At 58.2% G+C, this 16,764-nt stretch overlaps 1 protein-coding gene across 4 annotated transcripts in view; it reads right to left on the reverse strand.

Annotated features, from left to right (window-relative positions):
* Positions 1 to 16,764, reverse strand: part of NCS1 (neuronal calcium sensor 1) — a 41,926-nt gene that overhangs the window by 15,355 nt on the left and 9,807 nt on the right. For all 4 annotated transcript variants that reach the window (XM_023532966.1, XM_023532967.1, XM_023532969.1 and 1 more), the window contains exon 2: positions 1,191 to 1,215. In XM_023532966.1, the coding sequence (XP_023388734.1) occupies positions 1,191 to 1,215 (25 nt within the window). The remainder of the gene's footprint in view (positions 1 to 1,190; positions 1,216 to 16,764) is intronic.

Below are 16,764 nucleotides of genomic sequence, written 5' to 3' on the forward strand. Positions count from 1 at the left end.
GCACCGAGAAGCCCAGTAACTTGTCCAAGGTCGCTCAGCCAGGATGTGGGGAGTCGGGACTCAAGCCCAGCACTCTGGCTCTGGAGCCCATCCGGCCCCTTTGCCTCCTGCTGCTCCAGGGGAAGGCCAGGTGTGAGCGGGGGAAGACGCCAAGCACCTGGACGGGTCTCCCACCCGCAGGGGCTCAGAGGCCTCATCCACGAAATGCCACGATGGGATGGGTGACTGTGAGGACAAAATGGACGAGGAGGACCCAAATCTAGGCCTCAGTTCCCATCCGATCAGTGGACAGTAGATCACTGGCAATGACTGTCACCTCTTGGGCACTGTGTTACGACCTGTACAGGAAATGCCTCCCTGGTGCATCACCATCCCTGTCCTACATGTGGGGAAACCGAGGCTCAGAGGAGCTGGATCACTTGAGGTCACTCAGGGAGAAAAGGCAAAGCCAGGACAGGGTCCATTTCTAAACCAGCAAACTTTACTAGAAGCTCTCCAAGCTCACCGAGCTCACCTGCTCGGTCCCCCAACCACACCGCCAACTCGGGTTCCCCCTGTCTGCTCCACGTTCCCCAGCGAGGACAGTCAGACAACAGGCCACCTCCCTTCCCCCGGGCCAGGACAGGCATCACTAATCCATGACAGACGGTATTAATCCCTCCCTGCTGTACTCTGCGTTTGTGCCACGACACACAGCCTCAGAACCCTTTCTGCCACGGCACTCCAGGCGGCCACTGCAGACTGATTAGAGCTGGCGTCCAAGAGGAAACCGACTTGCCATCCTTGATCCCGTCTAAACGATCACTTCTGAAGCCCCAGAGAGGGGCAGAGACTTCTCAAAGGCCACGGGGTGATGCAGTAACAAAGTCGGGCCTTGGACTGTCACCTACTTGCTTCTGGTCCAGACCCCTCCCTTGGGTGAGCAGGGCCTGGAATGAACCCTTCAGGGCCTGGTGGCCCTTAGTGATGCCACACAAGGCAATCCCACCCCCGAACCCCCGACCCAGCTGATTCGTATTGCCATCAGCCCGTAGAGAACAGAGAAATTTGAACAAAGCCTGTCTGGACTGGTTTGTGGATGAGCCACTCCACCTCCCCCCGTACTGGGCAGGGGGACTGCTGTCCCATCGGCACAAAGCCAACACGCCACCCTCTTCCCCCCAACATTTTGGGGAAAAGCAGCTACTCACCACTGCTGGACTTCTTTCTCCGTAACTGCAAGAGAAAACAGAAAAGTAGCCTTTTAGTTCAGAGAGGTGTCCCAGGGGATGGGCAGACACTGGGCAGCCTCCCTCCTGCCCACCCCAGCCCACCCACCCCATGGCCTGCCCGCCCCTGTCAGGGCACCGGCCAGCTCTGAGCAAGGACATGTCCCAGGAGCTCCGTGTTCAGCGTTCCCAGCAGGGGCAGCACTGGCCAACCCCCTCCTGATGCCCACTGTGCTGCTGGAGGGCTGCCAAGAACAGCCTCTCACAGCAGGGGCTGGCTTCTCCCTGCCGTCCTGGGGTGGGCGGGCAGGACTGTCCAACATTTAGGATCCAGTCTAATCCATTTCTCAGTCCTGGGCACGGTCGGAGAAGGCGCTGGCTTCCCCAGGCGCTCGGCTGCCCTGCCTGCATGTGGGGGGCCGGCAGACAGCCCGGGCCCCCTTCTCGGCCCCACAGCACCCAGCACCGTCCGCTCCTCGGCCCGGCCCTCAGCCCCTCGCGGTGGTCAGTGCTGGATTCTTTCACAGGCAAGACGAGAACAGAAAGTTGAAATGAGCCAAATAAAGTGGCTGAACCCCCAGCCAGGCCCAAATAGTCATCCTTCCCTGAACCGTGAAACGAAGAAAAAAACATATTTTTCTAAAAAGTACTGAATCGGTTCAAGTTGGAACCAAACCCGTGTTCTGTCTCAAATCACTGAATGAGAAGATCTCATATCCAAGGCCACGTCCACTCTCCGCGAGGGTGACCTGGAAAGGCAGCTCCGGCTCCCCAAGCCTCGGTTTCCTCATTCGTAAAGTGGGAAAAACAGTACGAGTGCCGGCCACGCGAGCTGTCCTGGGAATTTGATCGCGACAGGTGTGAAGGCTCCTGAGTCCTGCCACGGGGCCTGGCACTCGAACGGGCTCAACACAGGCTGTGGAGGGGATGCACGTGCGAGGAGCGGATGCAGCACGCACGCACGCACACACGCACGCACGCACGAGGAGCATGGGAACGAGAGCACGGGGTGGCAGGTGGAAGCCGGGCGAGGACAGGAACTGGAACCCCTTCCCAAGGACGTGGGGAAGCAGGGCCTAGCAGGTGTCCCTGAACTGTCTGAGCCTGATCAGACTTGAGGCCACTTGTCAAAACTGCTCAGAGCAAGCCTGTGCCGAGTGCCCACCATGAGCCCGGATCGGCGCCCGGGGTCTCTGTGCTTTGGCTCAGTTGCCCTGACAACAGCTCCGAGGGATGACGGCGTTAACTCTACCCTGGTTCCGGACGGGGAAACTGAGGCACAGAGAGGGCAGGACATGGAGCGGTAGGGAGAGGGTCTGAGCTCAGGTCTGTGGATCAGCAGCCCAGTACACAGCCTGGAAGCGTCCACCAGGCCCCTCCTCGTCCGCACGCCCCTCCCACAAGCGGGATCAGAGACTGAGGGGGACACCTGTCCACCACGGGCTGCCGATGAAAGGACAGCCAGCGGCGATGAGAGATGCCGGTTTCCTGGAATGGCCAGATCTGGTGTAAAAGACTAATTTTCCAAGACAGTTTTGGCAGAGTGGGCTGTGGAAAGGGGAGGGGTCCCTGGTCTAACCGGGCCAGGCTGCTCTGGACCCGCCACCCACACCTGGCGGTGAAGGGCAGCTGAGGCCGACGGGCTGATGCTCAGAGACCGAACCTGGAGACTCGGCACGGCCAGGAGCATGGGGCACAGACTCCGGAGCCAGACTAGACCACCTGGGTTCAAAGCCAGATCCACAGCTTGCGAGCTGCGTGTCCTTGGACAAAGAACTTCCCCTCTGCGAGCCTCGGTTTCCGTATGTGTGGAATGGGCTTACTGTGAAGATTAAGGTGTGTGGTGCTCTGTACCTGCATGAAAGTCCCACAAGCAGGTGTGATCCTGTTTTCCCAATGAGGAGATTGAGGTTCAGATCAGGGTCAGCTAACTGGCCTGAAGTCACCCAAGGTCACTCTGCCAGGAAACAGCAGTGCCAGAACTGTGCCTCCGGAGCCCTGCTTGGATGCCCAGCCGGGTACCCCCACCTTAAGTCAGCCAACAGTCTTCATGACCTCGTGTGACCCTGGCATCATGTCACATAAACAGCAGGAGCTCAGTGACAGGGCTTGGGTGGCAGGGCCACTGCTGACCTTAGACGGGGTCTCACAGGGCCAGAGAAGGTTTCCCCAGAATCTCCCAGCTCAGAAGTCCCCATCCTGCCCTGATCCCCTCACAGACCCCAGCAGCCATCCCCAAAGGGCCTCTCAGCCTCCAGTTACCCCCCACACCAAGCCCCCAGGATGCGGCAGCCATGAGAGGTCGGGGGAAGTGGACAGGCTTGGCTGCCCCTCCCCATGGGAAAGGTCCCCAACACAAAACACCAGCAATCAGCAGGCGGCCAGGCCCCAGGGGATGTGAGCTGGAGTGGCACTTCCCAATGCTTTAAGGAGCTAATCAACCTTTTGGAAACAGATAAGGCCACAGGTGTCCCCCGGCACAGTGCCAGGGCCAGCAGCTCTTCCTCGCCTCACTGTCTGGAGTCTTGAAGGGTCTCGGAGAGGGGTGGGCAGCAGGCGGCTCTCTGGACGCCTGGCCACCTGCCCCCAGCCCCTCCACCGGGGTCAGACAGGACTGCATCCAAATCCTAGCCACCTGCTTACCAGCTCCTGCCCCAAACTGGAGGGGACCGGTGTGACACCTCACTGTTCAGGGGAGGAAGTGTGTGTGCCAGGGGAGGCCATCTGAGGAAAGAATCCGAGCCACAGCCAGGAGGCAAGGCCGGCCCTCTGCCCCGGTCTGCCCCGGTCTGCCCCGCACCGAGACCCACGTTCTCGCCATTCCGCCTGGGTTTCCAGACGCTCAGCCGTGCCCAGGCCACCGTCTCGAGTCCACACGTCCAGTGATTCACTTGGGACGTCCCTTTATCTCAGCTCACTGTCTCTTCTCTTACTCGCCTGGCCCAGCGTCAGTCTACGCGGTCTTAGCCATAAAATTACCAGCCACGTGCGCTATGCGTATCTTTCCTAAACACAATAAAAATAAACGATTAAAAGATGATCGTCTCTGATCACACCTGCCTCCCCTTCGTGAAACACCCTGACGTCACGTGCCCCTGGGTTGATGCCGCGGGGGGACGTTATCCATGGAGTTCTCCTGCCGGAAAGATTTAACCTGCGTCTGAGCATGAGGCTATAATCAGACGCACCCAAACTGCAGGATATTCTACAAGACAACTGGCCAGGACACTTCACTAAGTCAAGGCCATGACAGGTAAAAAGAGGCAGGGGATGGTTCCGGACAAAGAGACTAAAGAGACGAGGCACCCAAGGCAACTCGCAGTGCCTGGCTTGGGTCCTGGATCTGGAATTTAAACCAAGTAAAGATGTGGGGACGGCTGGGGAAGCCACACTGTGCCCTGATGCGCTCACTGTCGATTTTCTTAGGAGCACGCACAGTACAGAGGTTGTATGAGAGAAAGTCTTTTTCCCTTGGAGATGTGCCCTGAGACCTTTAGGGGTGAGGGTCTGGGTGGCTGCCACTTCTTGTGAGGTGCAGAAACATACATGTGAATATTGAGAAAGAGAGAAGCAGCAAACGTGACAAACCGTTGACAGCTGGGGAATCCAGATGAAGGGACACACAGCTGGTCACCGCAATGTTTGAAAAAAAAAGCTGCAATGGTTGTTATCAGCCCCCAACCTGGGTTCACCCGGCACCAGAAGCGCTGGGTGGGGCCCTGTCCAGAGTCCTGCCCCCAACAGCTCCAACCGCCACGGACACTGGGGATCCGGGACAACTACGGGGTCCCTCTGCCTCCACTTTCTGCCCAGATGACCAGAGTGACATTCCCAGGCTCACGCTCTGTGGCCGGGTCCCATCTGCACTTCTCCCAGAGTCCCCATACAAATGCGAAATTAACGGGGGACCACCCACACGGCACTCACACTCAGGGCCTGGGAGGAAGGCAGGCCATCGTCAGTGCAAGCGGCCCCTGGTCCCCTGTACACGCCCCAACCCCACAACACCCTTAAGCTCCTCTAACGGGCCCTGCCTCCAGGCCACCGTAGCTGCCGTTCCGTCTGCCCTACACACCTTTCCATTACCAGCTGGGATGTTCCTTTTCTAGGAAGTCCCCCTGACCCTGCCACAGCCCCAGAGGCCAAGGGGTTTCTCCTGGTGTGTCCCAGCACCAGCCTCAGAGCCCAGCCCAGTGTCCCGCACATGGGAGGCAGAGAATAAACCGTAACTGATGTCCCCATCGTCACCGAGCCACACGGCGGGGTCTGAAACACAGGCTGAAACATGTTTACCTCCACAGTTACCACCGGCTCGGGCTGATTTTTGAAACGAGCTGCCTCTCTCCAGCACGCTCCCACCTCTGGGCCAGGGGATCCCAAGCTCATTCGGAAGCCAGGATTTAAAACTGGATGTGGGCCATCCTCAAGCACACGGGCCGCGTTCCACAGGGCTGGTGGGAGGCTCTGGGCGGCCACCCTGTCTTTGGCCATCTGTAGACTGGGTTACTCTGAACAAGTTACTTAACCTCTCTGAGTCTCAGAATCCTCATCTGATGGATGGAGTATAAATTCCTACCAGGCAGAGCCACTGGGAGGGGGTGGGCACCCACTCCACACCCCATCCCGCTGGCCTCCCCAAGAACCAGGGCAGCAGGTGTGGAGGAGGCCCAGCCCCGGCCTGCCGCCGAGACTTCGGTCCCCGGCTGGCTCACTGACACCAGGCCCGTGTCCCCCAACTGCGCCAGGCACCCACCGTGGCCACCCCAAAGCAGCACACCTGAGGCCGCTCCCCACCCGCCCCCCTTCCACACAGCTCTGGTCTGCCAGGAGCAAACACAAGAGCTGGTCCCTGAGGCCCAGGATAAATGCCGAGTCCGATTTTGATTTCCCTAAAGCAAAATGCGGCTCCTTGAAGCTCGGATCAAACACGGTGGGAACGGAAAGTGAGACCGGTGGCCCCCACGGGGGTGCTAGGCACGGCTGGAGGGACCCAAGGCCGACCACGGCACTTCCCGGCCCCACAGCCACCCTCCTGTGGCCGACCCAGGCCCCGTTTCCATCTCTAGGGACAAAGGCTACATCGAGTGTCCTCGCATCTCCTGCAAGCCCCGTCGCAGCTGAAGGCGAGCAACGGGGCCTCGGTCTGGCTGACACAAAAAGAGAAAACGGGGACCATCTGGGCCTGGCCCCGGGGACAGTCACCCCCCACCTCTAGGAGGGGCTGTTCCCTGCAGGGAAAGTGGCCCAGCATGGGGGTCCCACGGGACCTGGATTCCAGGGGTCTGCCACTCCCTTGCCGCAGGACCCGTCACGTCCCCTCTCTGGGCCTCGAAAGGGTAAGTGGCTCGTCCCACTCACAGCAGACATTACCTGGCCATGCTAATTGTGAAGTGCCACACACAGGTGATGGGGGCGGGAGGTCCCGAGGAAGGGCTGGGTGAGCAGACACCTGGACACACCAATCCTCAGGTGCCTCGGGCTCCCCCAGCCCCAAATTGCCCCCACCCCCAGCTAGAACAGGCTGTGTCACGACATAGGTGGGCAGTTTCCAGCAGGCCCCATGGAAGCGTGCTGGCATCCCTGGGGGGGGCAGGGGACAACAGGGGGCCCGACTTGGCCATTCCCCTCCCCCTCTCTGTAGACTCCTGAGCTCTCCAGGCCTCCAAAGCTCCCGCACCCCACAAAGTGACCAGTGGGCCACAAGTGAAGGACCAGGAGTACCACAGGCCCTGTGTCCTGGGGAGCCCACATGGACCCCCACAAAGGGCACTATGGGAACAGGAGGGTGTGCCACGCTCTGAATGGACACCCAGAGCCAGGTGGCCTTGGATGGAGGTGGCGGGCGCATGAGTAGCACGGAGCCCGCGGCACAGCTGCTGTGACTACCTAGACATAATGGAAAATGTGCACAGGAGCCACGAGGACCCGTCGCTGCGGCCGGGATTATTACTCGTCGCCCCTGCCAGGGTGGGAAGGGAGACAGACGGCCCTCTACGCGCCCCATTCCTGTTTGCCATAAGTGCCGGGCCGGAGGTGTGCCAGCAGCCAGGATTTCATCGGAAAGGAGGCCCGGCCTCCGGCCTAGAACTGCCTAGAACTCCTGGGCACTTTGGGCTGAGCCGCCTCCTTTGCCGTCCCCTCTACCCCCTCGGGCTGCAGGGCCCGGGGCGGCCACAGGAACTCGGGGCAGGGCCCCGTCTGCTCTGCTCCCACTTCAGGGCTCTGTGCAGGTGGGGACCAGGGACACCAGACTGCTGCCCGCACAGGCTGGTCACCACGAGACCTGGGAGCTGCTCCGTCGCTCCTGGCCCTGCATCAAGCTCTTCGCGTACAGGACTTCACAGAGCCTCACGGGGCCGCGGCTGGGGCCAGCGCTGGGCCTCGCAGCTCCTGGGACCTGCTCTTTGCCACCCTGAGCTCAGGCCTGGAGGAGCTGCCCATAGCCTCTCTCCCAGCGTGGACCTTAGTGCAGACGGGCCCACCCACTGTCCGTCCGTCCAGTCACCGAGTGGCCGAGACAACACACTCCCCTCTCAGAGCCAACCGGAGGACGCAGGCCGGAAGCACTACCCAGCCTGTGACAAGGGCTCGACATGGAGACGTGGGCTATCACAATGGGAGTCACAGTATCAGAATAAAATGTCAGGGGTCCCACGCTGCCACTGGGGCACGGCAGGAGATGCGGCCGGCAGGGCCGGGCTGTGGGGCTGATGCTAAGATGGGAGAGTTTCTGGGACACAGAAACACGGGTGTGACAGGCAGCTCAGAGCTGCTCGAATCCCAGTTCCGAACCCCTCCCCCAGGGTGCTCCCCCAGCCCAGACCACTCTGGAGCCTGAGCTAACGAGGAAACTGAGATTTCACAGAGGCAAAGACCTCCGAGGTGACACGCTCAGCGGTGGGGAAGTGTGGATGCCCAGGGCCATTTGACTGGGGAGGCCAGGCTCAAAAAGGCTTTAGCCTAGAGACAGTCATCCCCAGCGAGGGGGCCGCCCACCGAGCCCCACCCCCCCGCCATGGCGAGCACTCACTGAGCCCCTGCCACAGGCCAAGGACTCAGGGGATGAGACTTGGGGTTGCACCGTCCAGCAGCAAACAGCTGGCTCGTGCCCATCAAAATGCCCACTGGCTCCATCTTTCTCCAGGATGCTGTGACCCCTCTCACTTTCAGATTTACCATCAGATACAGCTTGAGTCTGCGGCTTCATGTCCTACTCCGGCCTCAGTTTTCTCATCTGGCAAATGGAACAAGAATGTTCTCTCCGACTAGTTCACAGGTGGTGGCAAGTGCTTTGCCCCTGGAGCAGGGCCCTGTGGCAGGGAGTCCGAGGGCTGCCTAGAGTGCCCTCTGCAAAGCCCGTGAGGGGAGAGGGAGGGGAGGCAGAGCCCCGGGCAGCCACCCAAAACAAGGTTTAGTTCAAATCTTGCGTTCTGGCTCAAATATTTCCACAAATGCTGCATTCTGCTCCCTCATTTATGTGTGTTTCACTCTTAAAAATAAAGTTATAAAACACATTAATTTTAATTTCTATATAAGTTAAATAACTGTCCCCCCAAGAAACGTCGAGTAAAACTACAGGATGACATACTTTGTCTTGGGGCTTCCAAATATAACAAGATAAAAAGAGCTGCCGTTTACTGCGTGCCGGTCCGGGGCTGAGCACCTTGCACGTCTTCATCTCATCTGGTGCCTGAACGATGCTGGGAGGCGAGGCCTTCGATTATCTCCATTACACAGATTAGGAGCCCGAGGCTCCTAGAGAGAAGCTACTTGCCCAAAGGCCAAAGTCCGTCCGCAGTGGCGCTGAGAACCAGGTGTGACTCCAGAACTTGAAGTCCGGTATTTAAAACATCACACAAGTGCATTCTGGGAGCTGACCATTTTTACGTCCTGCCTGACTCCTGAACTGGGTCACCTGCCCAACAAAGCGCTGCTGGGGCTGGGAAGCAAAGGTCCCCGATATCTGCTGATCTATGAACGACCAGCTTTGACTGAGGGACGCACATCGAGGCACATGGACATAGGTTCGAAGACTGGCTCTCCACGTTCCAGCTCTGTGATGCTGGGATTAGTCAGTCGACCTCTCTGAGCCTCGGTTCCCTCGTCAGAAAACGGAGGATGCTAAAACCTACCAGAGCCACAGACACAGAAGAAAGACTGGAAGGAACTGGGTGAAATGCTAACGAGAGTGACCTCAGAGAAGCAGCATGAGAAACGGTTTCGTTCTCGTCTGCGTGACGGCCGGATTTTCCAATTTTGTCCTTCTCCAGTAGCTCAGGGCTTCACGGGGCAGGAGCTGTGCCTGCCCAAGTCACAGCTATGTAACTGCATCTAGCACACAGTAGGTGCTCAGTGTGTTTCTGTTCTTGCAGAAAGCATGCGTTATACTCGTTTTAGGTGGATAAGTTAGAGAGTACGCACGACTACTTTTATGGCCTAAAACTCTCTCACGCACACGCGCGCACACACGTGCGTGACAAAGTAAGGCCCCAAGCACTACTCCCTAATACAAGCCACCTGTCATGCCAGCCTCTGAGTCTTCTCGAAGGGGATGAACCACAACTCTGCTCCCTGTGGCAGTCGGGGGATTTGCTCAGGACTCCAGGTGGAGAACCTCTTGAGCATGGACTCCCACGGTACCGGGCCATGCCCTGTCTTGATGCTTCTTCTAGCCTGACATTTGTCTCCTCGGCACACTGTGAACGCCAGGAGGACCGGAAGCCCGTCCGTGCAATCTGCCCTGTGTCCTGGCACCCACAGGGCCTGGCACGAGACAGCTGTTCCACGAACGCTTCCTGAATCGGGTCGTGAAGGGCGGCCGGGCGACCCAGGGACACCCTGGCCTCATGCGGGCACCGGGACCTCCTGCCCTCCTGCTGTAGCTGGCTGGCTGGGCCTCCTGCCTCGAGATGCGCCCAGTACACTTCTCACAGCCACGTCCAGCTCCACAGAACCTAACGCAGGAAACGCAAATCGGTACGGGCCACCGGCCGGTTCCTCCCCATCATGATGGCTGCTCTGAGTTTTAATGAAGATCATGTTCCGCTCGGGCCCAGCAAGGCCTCGTCGCAGGCGGTCTGGAAACAATACTGCCCAATGGAGCCACGTGGGCGACCGGGCCGGGGGGAGGCGCAGGACCACGGGGCCGGGGGCAGGAGCCCAGCCGGCACGGGCTTTGAGCCCTGCCGAGCGCCTCGTCCGCGACCATTTTTACGTCCTGCCTGACTCCTGAACTGGGTCACCTGCCCAACAAAGCGCTGCTGGGGCTGGGAAGCAAAGGTCCCCGATATCTGCTGATCTATGAACGACCAGCTTTGACTGAGGGACGCACATCGAGGCACATGGACATAGGTTCGAAGACTGGCTCTCCACGTTCCGGCTCTGTGATGCTGGGATTAGTCAGTCGACCTCTCTGAGCCTCGGTTCCCTCGTCAGAAAACGGAGGATGCTAAAACCTACCAGAGCCACAGACACAGAAGAAAGACTGGAAGGAACTGGGTGAAATGCTAACAAGAGTGACCTCAGAGAAGCAGCATGAGAAACGGTTTTGTTCTTGTCTGCGTGACGGCTGGATTTTCCAATTTTGTCCTTCTCCAGTAGCTCGGGGCTTCACGGGGCAGGAGCTGTGCCTGCCCAAGTCACAGCTATGTAACTGCATCTAGCACACAGTAGGTGCTCAGTGTGTTTCTGTTCTTGCAGAAGGCATGCGTTATACTCGTTTTAGGTGGATAAGTTAGAGAGTACGCACGACTACTTTTATTGCCTAAAACTCTCTCACGCACACGCGCGCACACACGTGCGTGACAAAGTAAGGCCCCAAGCACTACTCACTAATACAAGCCACCTGTCATGCCAGCCTCTGAGTCTTCTCGAAGGGGATGAACCACAACTCTGCTCCCTGTGGCAGTCGGGGGATTTGCTCAGGATTCCAGGTAGAGAACCTCTCGAGCATGGACTCCCACGGTACCGGGCCATGCCCTGTCTTGATGCTTCTTCCGGCCTGACATTTGTCTCCCCGGAACACTGTGAACGCCAGGAGGACCGGAAGCCCGTCCGTGCAATCTGCCCTGTGTCCTGGCACCCACAGGGCCTGGCACGAGACAGCTGTTCCACGAACGCTTCCTGAATCGGGTCGTGAAGGGCGGCCGGGCGACCCAGGGACACCCTGGCCTCATGCGGGCACCGGGACCTCCTGCCCTCCTGCTGTAGCTGGCTGGCTGGGCCTCCTGCCTCGAGATGCGCCCAGGACACTTCTCACAGCCACGTCCAGCTCCACAGAACCTAACGCAGGAAACGCAAATCGGTACGGGCCACCGGCCGGTTCCTCCCCATCATGATGGCTGCTCTGAGTTTTAATGAAGATCATGTTCCGCTCGGGCCCAGCAAGGCCTCGTCGCAGGCGGTCTGGAAACAATACTGCCCAATGGAGCCACGTGGGCGACCGGGCCGGGGGGAGGCGCAGGACCACGGGGCCGGGGGCAGGAGCCCAGCCGGCACGGGCTTTGAGCCCTGCCGAGCGCCTCGTCCGCCCGGTTCATATACCATATATTTTTGAACAGAAGGGAAGCATGCGCTTTTTCCCCCACAGTGCCAAAAATAGCCCCATCGCCTGCCTGTGAACAGGAGTCTTTTGGTTCCTACAAAGAGGCAGGAGGGGGAGGGGCCTGGAAGTGGGGGCCGGGCTGGCGAGAAGGCGAGAGGGGCCTGGGGTCCTTGCTCAGCCAGTCCTGCTGAGGCCTGGGGCACCCCACCCCCAGTGAACCCTCCCCATCTTCCAGCCCAGGAAGTAGGAGGAGGCTGGAGAGGAACAGAAAGCGAGGACCAGAGATGGATGGGAAAAACTTCGTTCATTCGTTAGCTTGTTCGTTCATGGATTTGGTTTTTTTTTTTTTTCAGTCGTTTCAGCACATCGTGCCAGGCACCGTCCTCAGAGCTGGGACACAGCGGTGACTCACGAGACAGTGAACCACAAAACAGGACATGGTCCCCTCCTCACCGCTGTGGGCCTCACAGCCGACTGGGAAGAGGAAGAGTTAACCGTGACCTCCCTCACCTGCAGATCTGGGGGTCACTGGCTGGGCCCGGAGCACCTCCGTGGAAAGAGTTGTTGGCTGTTGGTGCAAGTGTGGATGAGGGTGGGTCCTGCCCCAGCCCAGAGGGACAAGGCAAGGGGAAGGGTCGGATGAAACGCCTCCTCCGAGATGCCTCTCGCCCCGGCCACAAACCCTCGCTCGCCCTGGTAGCAAGCCTGCTCACTGGAGGCATTTTCCCATTTTCGTGGCAGGCCACGAAGACCCAGGGGATGGATTCGAGAGCCTGAGAAGTGTTGGGCTCTTTTGCCAATATTTCCACATTAATTTCCTCCCCAGTGCTGGAAGGAGGGATTATCATGTCTGCCCATTCTGCAGATGAAGGAAGGAGGCTCAGTGGAAAGGCTCCTTAGTCCAGGTCCCAGAGCTAATGACAGGGGCTGAGATTTGCACCCAGGCCTGGCGCATCCCTGAGTAGAAGTTCCTGACACCCCACCGCCCACCCGAGAAGCCATCTCGACTCATGTCCTCCGCTCCCCAAAACTGCAGACGAGAAAGCAGAGGTTCAGAATAGGAAGTGGCCACCGGGTTGGGCCATGGAAATCAGGGGCTCTGAACTCAGCTCTGCCTCCGCATCCAGAGCCCCTTCTGGTTCCCACGGCAGCATCTTACTTAAAAAACAAAACGAAACAAAACAAAAAAAACCCACTCTCTGTTCCCAAAAGGCCAGAGCTGTGGGGGAGCCAGAGAAGGGGAGAGAAAGAGAGAGACAGAGACACAGAGAGACAGAGACAGAGAGAGGAGAGAGAGGCACCCTGAGTCTGCCTCCTCGCCGAAAAACGCAAGCCTGAAATAAAAAGCAGAATGCTATTTCTGCCTTGCGTTAAACATCCCTCAAAGCCGCATTCCTCCAGCCCCCCTCCTCCTCCCCTGCCAGGGAGTCCAAGCATGATGGCCAGGATGTCCCGCCAGCTTCCTGGGGCCCCCTCCTGAGACCAAGAGTGCCAAAGCCAGCAGCTGCCCTGCACCCCTTCCTGGGCACCCCCAGCCTGGGCTCACTAGGCAGGGGGCACGTCCCCCTAGGTGGCACCATCAGGGTTCTCTGGGGCTGAGAAAAGGTGACATCCCGTCTCAGAGATGGGGACGGATGGAGAAACTGGGAGGGGCAGCCAAAGGCCACAGCATGTCGGGACCCCAGACTCTGACACCCTAGCAACTCCCCCCGCCCTTCAGATTGCAGGTGAGGGGCACAGGCGGGTCCCGTCCTGGTCAGCCAAGGAGGGAAACAAAGCGACACGTGGTTGACCAGTCTGGAAAGCCCAAAGCCTTACGCGCAGGCGTTCACAGCCCTGTCTTTTGCACAGCTCCTGGCCGGGCACTGCACAAAACCCGAAACCCACCAGACGTGTCCAAACCAGCAAGGAGCTAACAGTCACCCAGGGCACTGCTACCAGACCTCCAGACCCCGAGGTCCCCTCCATCACTGTGCCCCTGAGCCCCACACTGCACCCATGAGGGCTCAGACGCTTCCTGAAGAAACCAAGCCGAGGATGCCCCAAATCCCGAGCAGGAATCAGAGCCCCGGGGACCAGCAGGGCGGTGTCTTCACAGATGAAAGGATCCTACCATGCGGCCAAGAATCCAGGATGCCCGGCTAGCCTCTGCCACCCTAACAGCTGCTTGGATGCCTCCAGTGATGGGGCACTCACTACCCTATAGGCAGCTCTAAGGTGTCAAGGAGATCACAGGAGGCCGGTATGTAGAGGGAAGCGCGGGTGACTTCAAGACAAAGACCTGAGCCTGAGCCTCAGCTCGGCCACTGACTTGGGCTTCTCTCTGGACCCGCTGGGCCCCCCGTCTTGTCTGTGAAATAAGCAAATCGTCGCTGCTCCCTGCTTTACAGCGAGACTGCCAGGGGCCGGGGGAGTCTGTACTCGTGCTCTTGTAATGACAAGAGCACCCACTTGTCCTTAGTGTCATTCCTCCCAGTGATATTTACCCGCTGCCCGAGGGCGGACGGGCTCCCAGAAGGTCCCTGCAGCCAGGGCAGAAGGGGACCCAGAAGTGGCAACCACGTCCCCCGGTCCCAGAGCAGGCAGCTGAGCGAGCGATCGCCTTTGATTTGGGTTCCCAGCCTGTCTGCCTCCCACCCAAGCACCCCCGCCCCTCCCCCATGCACATCTACATTCACAACCTGCACAGAGCGGCCGCACACGCCACCACACGCACACGCGTGCGCAGACGTGCCGGCTCGCCCACTCCTCACACACGCCGCGACCCCGTCGCTCACACTTGGAGCACGCCCGCGGGAACCAGGGCTTGCACACGATTGCCAGCATCCACCCCACCTGCACACCCACGCTAGGCGCCCACGCTCACTCACACTCACCCACACGCCTCAGAGTGGCTTCTCAGAGCCCTCCAACCCCCAACACACAACACCGCCCAGAGTGAAACTCCAGCTGCACCACTCACCAGACGTGCGGCCTTGGGCCAGCTCTGGTCCCCTCTGAACCTCAGTTTCCTCATCTGTAAAACAGGGACCACCCAGGGCTCCTGGGAGGAGTCGGGGATGAAGGCCTGTGAGCACCGAGCTGGGCCTGGATCATGCGAACGTGCTTAATGCCAGACTCTCACCATGGCGACGGCCTCTGACCCTCACGCGTTGTTGATTACCGATTCTCCATCACCACGGATGAGCTAAAGGGCAGCACCCAAGACGAGCCACCAAATTCGGTGTCTCTACCACCCCCGACCTCACACACAACAGCCCCGTGTCATGGAGGCATTATTATCCCAGCTCGCAGATGAGAAAACAGACATCACGGCACCGAGAACCACGCCCAAGGCTGAGACAGCCCGAGAGCCCAGTCAGCAGACACCGGAGTCCAGCACATCCCCCAGCCTGGGGCCCGAGAGCAGCTTCCCCATGGAATTCTCACCATCTAGCAACCGGAGCATTATACAGAAAGGGAAGCTGAGTCCGAGAGGGGACGAGTGGCTCTAAAGTCACTGTCCAGGACACCATGCTTCTGGGACGGAAGCCCAGGCAGGCGTCTCCCCAGCCTCTGAGCTCATGACTGCACACCGTGCAGGGTGCCAAAACCCGGGCTTCCAGTACACACCCTCCTTCCCAGCTCCGTGATCCGGGGGCCGCTGCAGACCACTGTCCCATGACTCCAAAGAGCCCCCTTCCTGTGGGAGCATTTACTGAGCACTTACGATGCATCATCGGTCCCTGTGTCCACCTCAGGGAGAAGCACTGTCATGGTCCCCAATTCACGCACGAGGCACCCAGAGCTCAGAGAGGGGAAGGGCCCGCCTGAGTCACACAGCCAGAAAACGACAAGCTGGCCTTCCAGCCCTCAGCACAGCTGTCCTGCCCTCGGCCGGGAATCCGATCCCAATAATTTCGAGTTCCCTGGGAACCTGGCACTTCATTTATGACAATTTCTGCTGTGGTAAATAGATCGCGCTCAGGGTGTACAAAGTGTTTCATCTCTTAATGGGGACAGGAAGGAAGCTCTTTTTAATGTATACTGTTTTTCTCGTTACCCGACAGCAAGAGATGTTTTGGACAAGATGAACCATACCAGAAGAAACTTCAGTGACGAAAGCGAGATATCCCCATCTTGACCCCAACGGCCAACACATCATGGCACAGTGGGGGACACCCCCAGAGGAGGCGCAGTCCTAGGTTCCTGCCCCATGTTTGCCATGTGACTTATGAGAGAGACTTCACTTCTCTGGCACATGATTTCTATGTTTGCAAAATGAGGGCATTGGACTACATGAGTCCCAAGTCTCCTCCAGCTCAAAGAGTCCAGGATTCTATTTAATAGTAACCAAGGAAGTGAATATTGAAACGGCAAGCTACCCTTTGCTTCCCCATAAAGTTGGCAATGATGAAGAAAAACAGTAAGACTCAGTGCTGGCAAGGATGCAGGAAAATAGGCACTCTCATCCACTTTTGCTGAAAATATTAATGGGGGCATACTTTTTGGAGAGCAATGTAACAATTTTTTTTTTTTCATCAAAAGCCTTTTAAGACACCCCCAGCCTTTAACTCCATAACTTCGTTTTGGGAAATTTATCTTCAAGAAGAGATGTGTGCAGAGACTGAGTACAAAGATGCTTGTCATAGCACTGTTTATAATGGGGGAAAAAGCAACTTACCTATCCTATGGCAGGGCATTAAGTAAAATGTTGCATTTATATATGCACCATTTAAAAACCATGTTTTGGAATGGTTGATGATGGAGGCAAACATTCACAGTTGTCAGGTTTTAATAAGTTACAAAATCAAAAGTCTACAACCCCAAATTTACAAGGTAATGAAACCTATGTACCACGTCCTACTGAGTCTTCCTCCTAAATGTATTCAGAGTCTGTCCTTGACGTCATCCCCACCGTCACCCCAGTTCATCACCATGATCGCTCTGGCCTTGATTACAGCCCGCTCTTCCAATCTATTCTTTGGACCACAGGCAAGAACGATGTCCGAACCCAAATCCTACGTGTCTCCA

Source organism: Pteropus vampyrus, unplaced genomic scaffold, assembly GCF_000151845.1.
Source record: "Pteropus vampyrus isolate Shadow unplaced genomic scaffold, Pvam_2.0 Scaffold95, whole genome shotgun sequence".
Taxonomy (NCBI): Eukaryota; Metazoa; Chordata; class Mammalia; order Chiroptera; family Pteropodidae; genus Pteropus; species Pteropus vampyrus.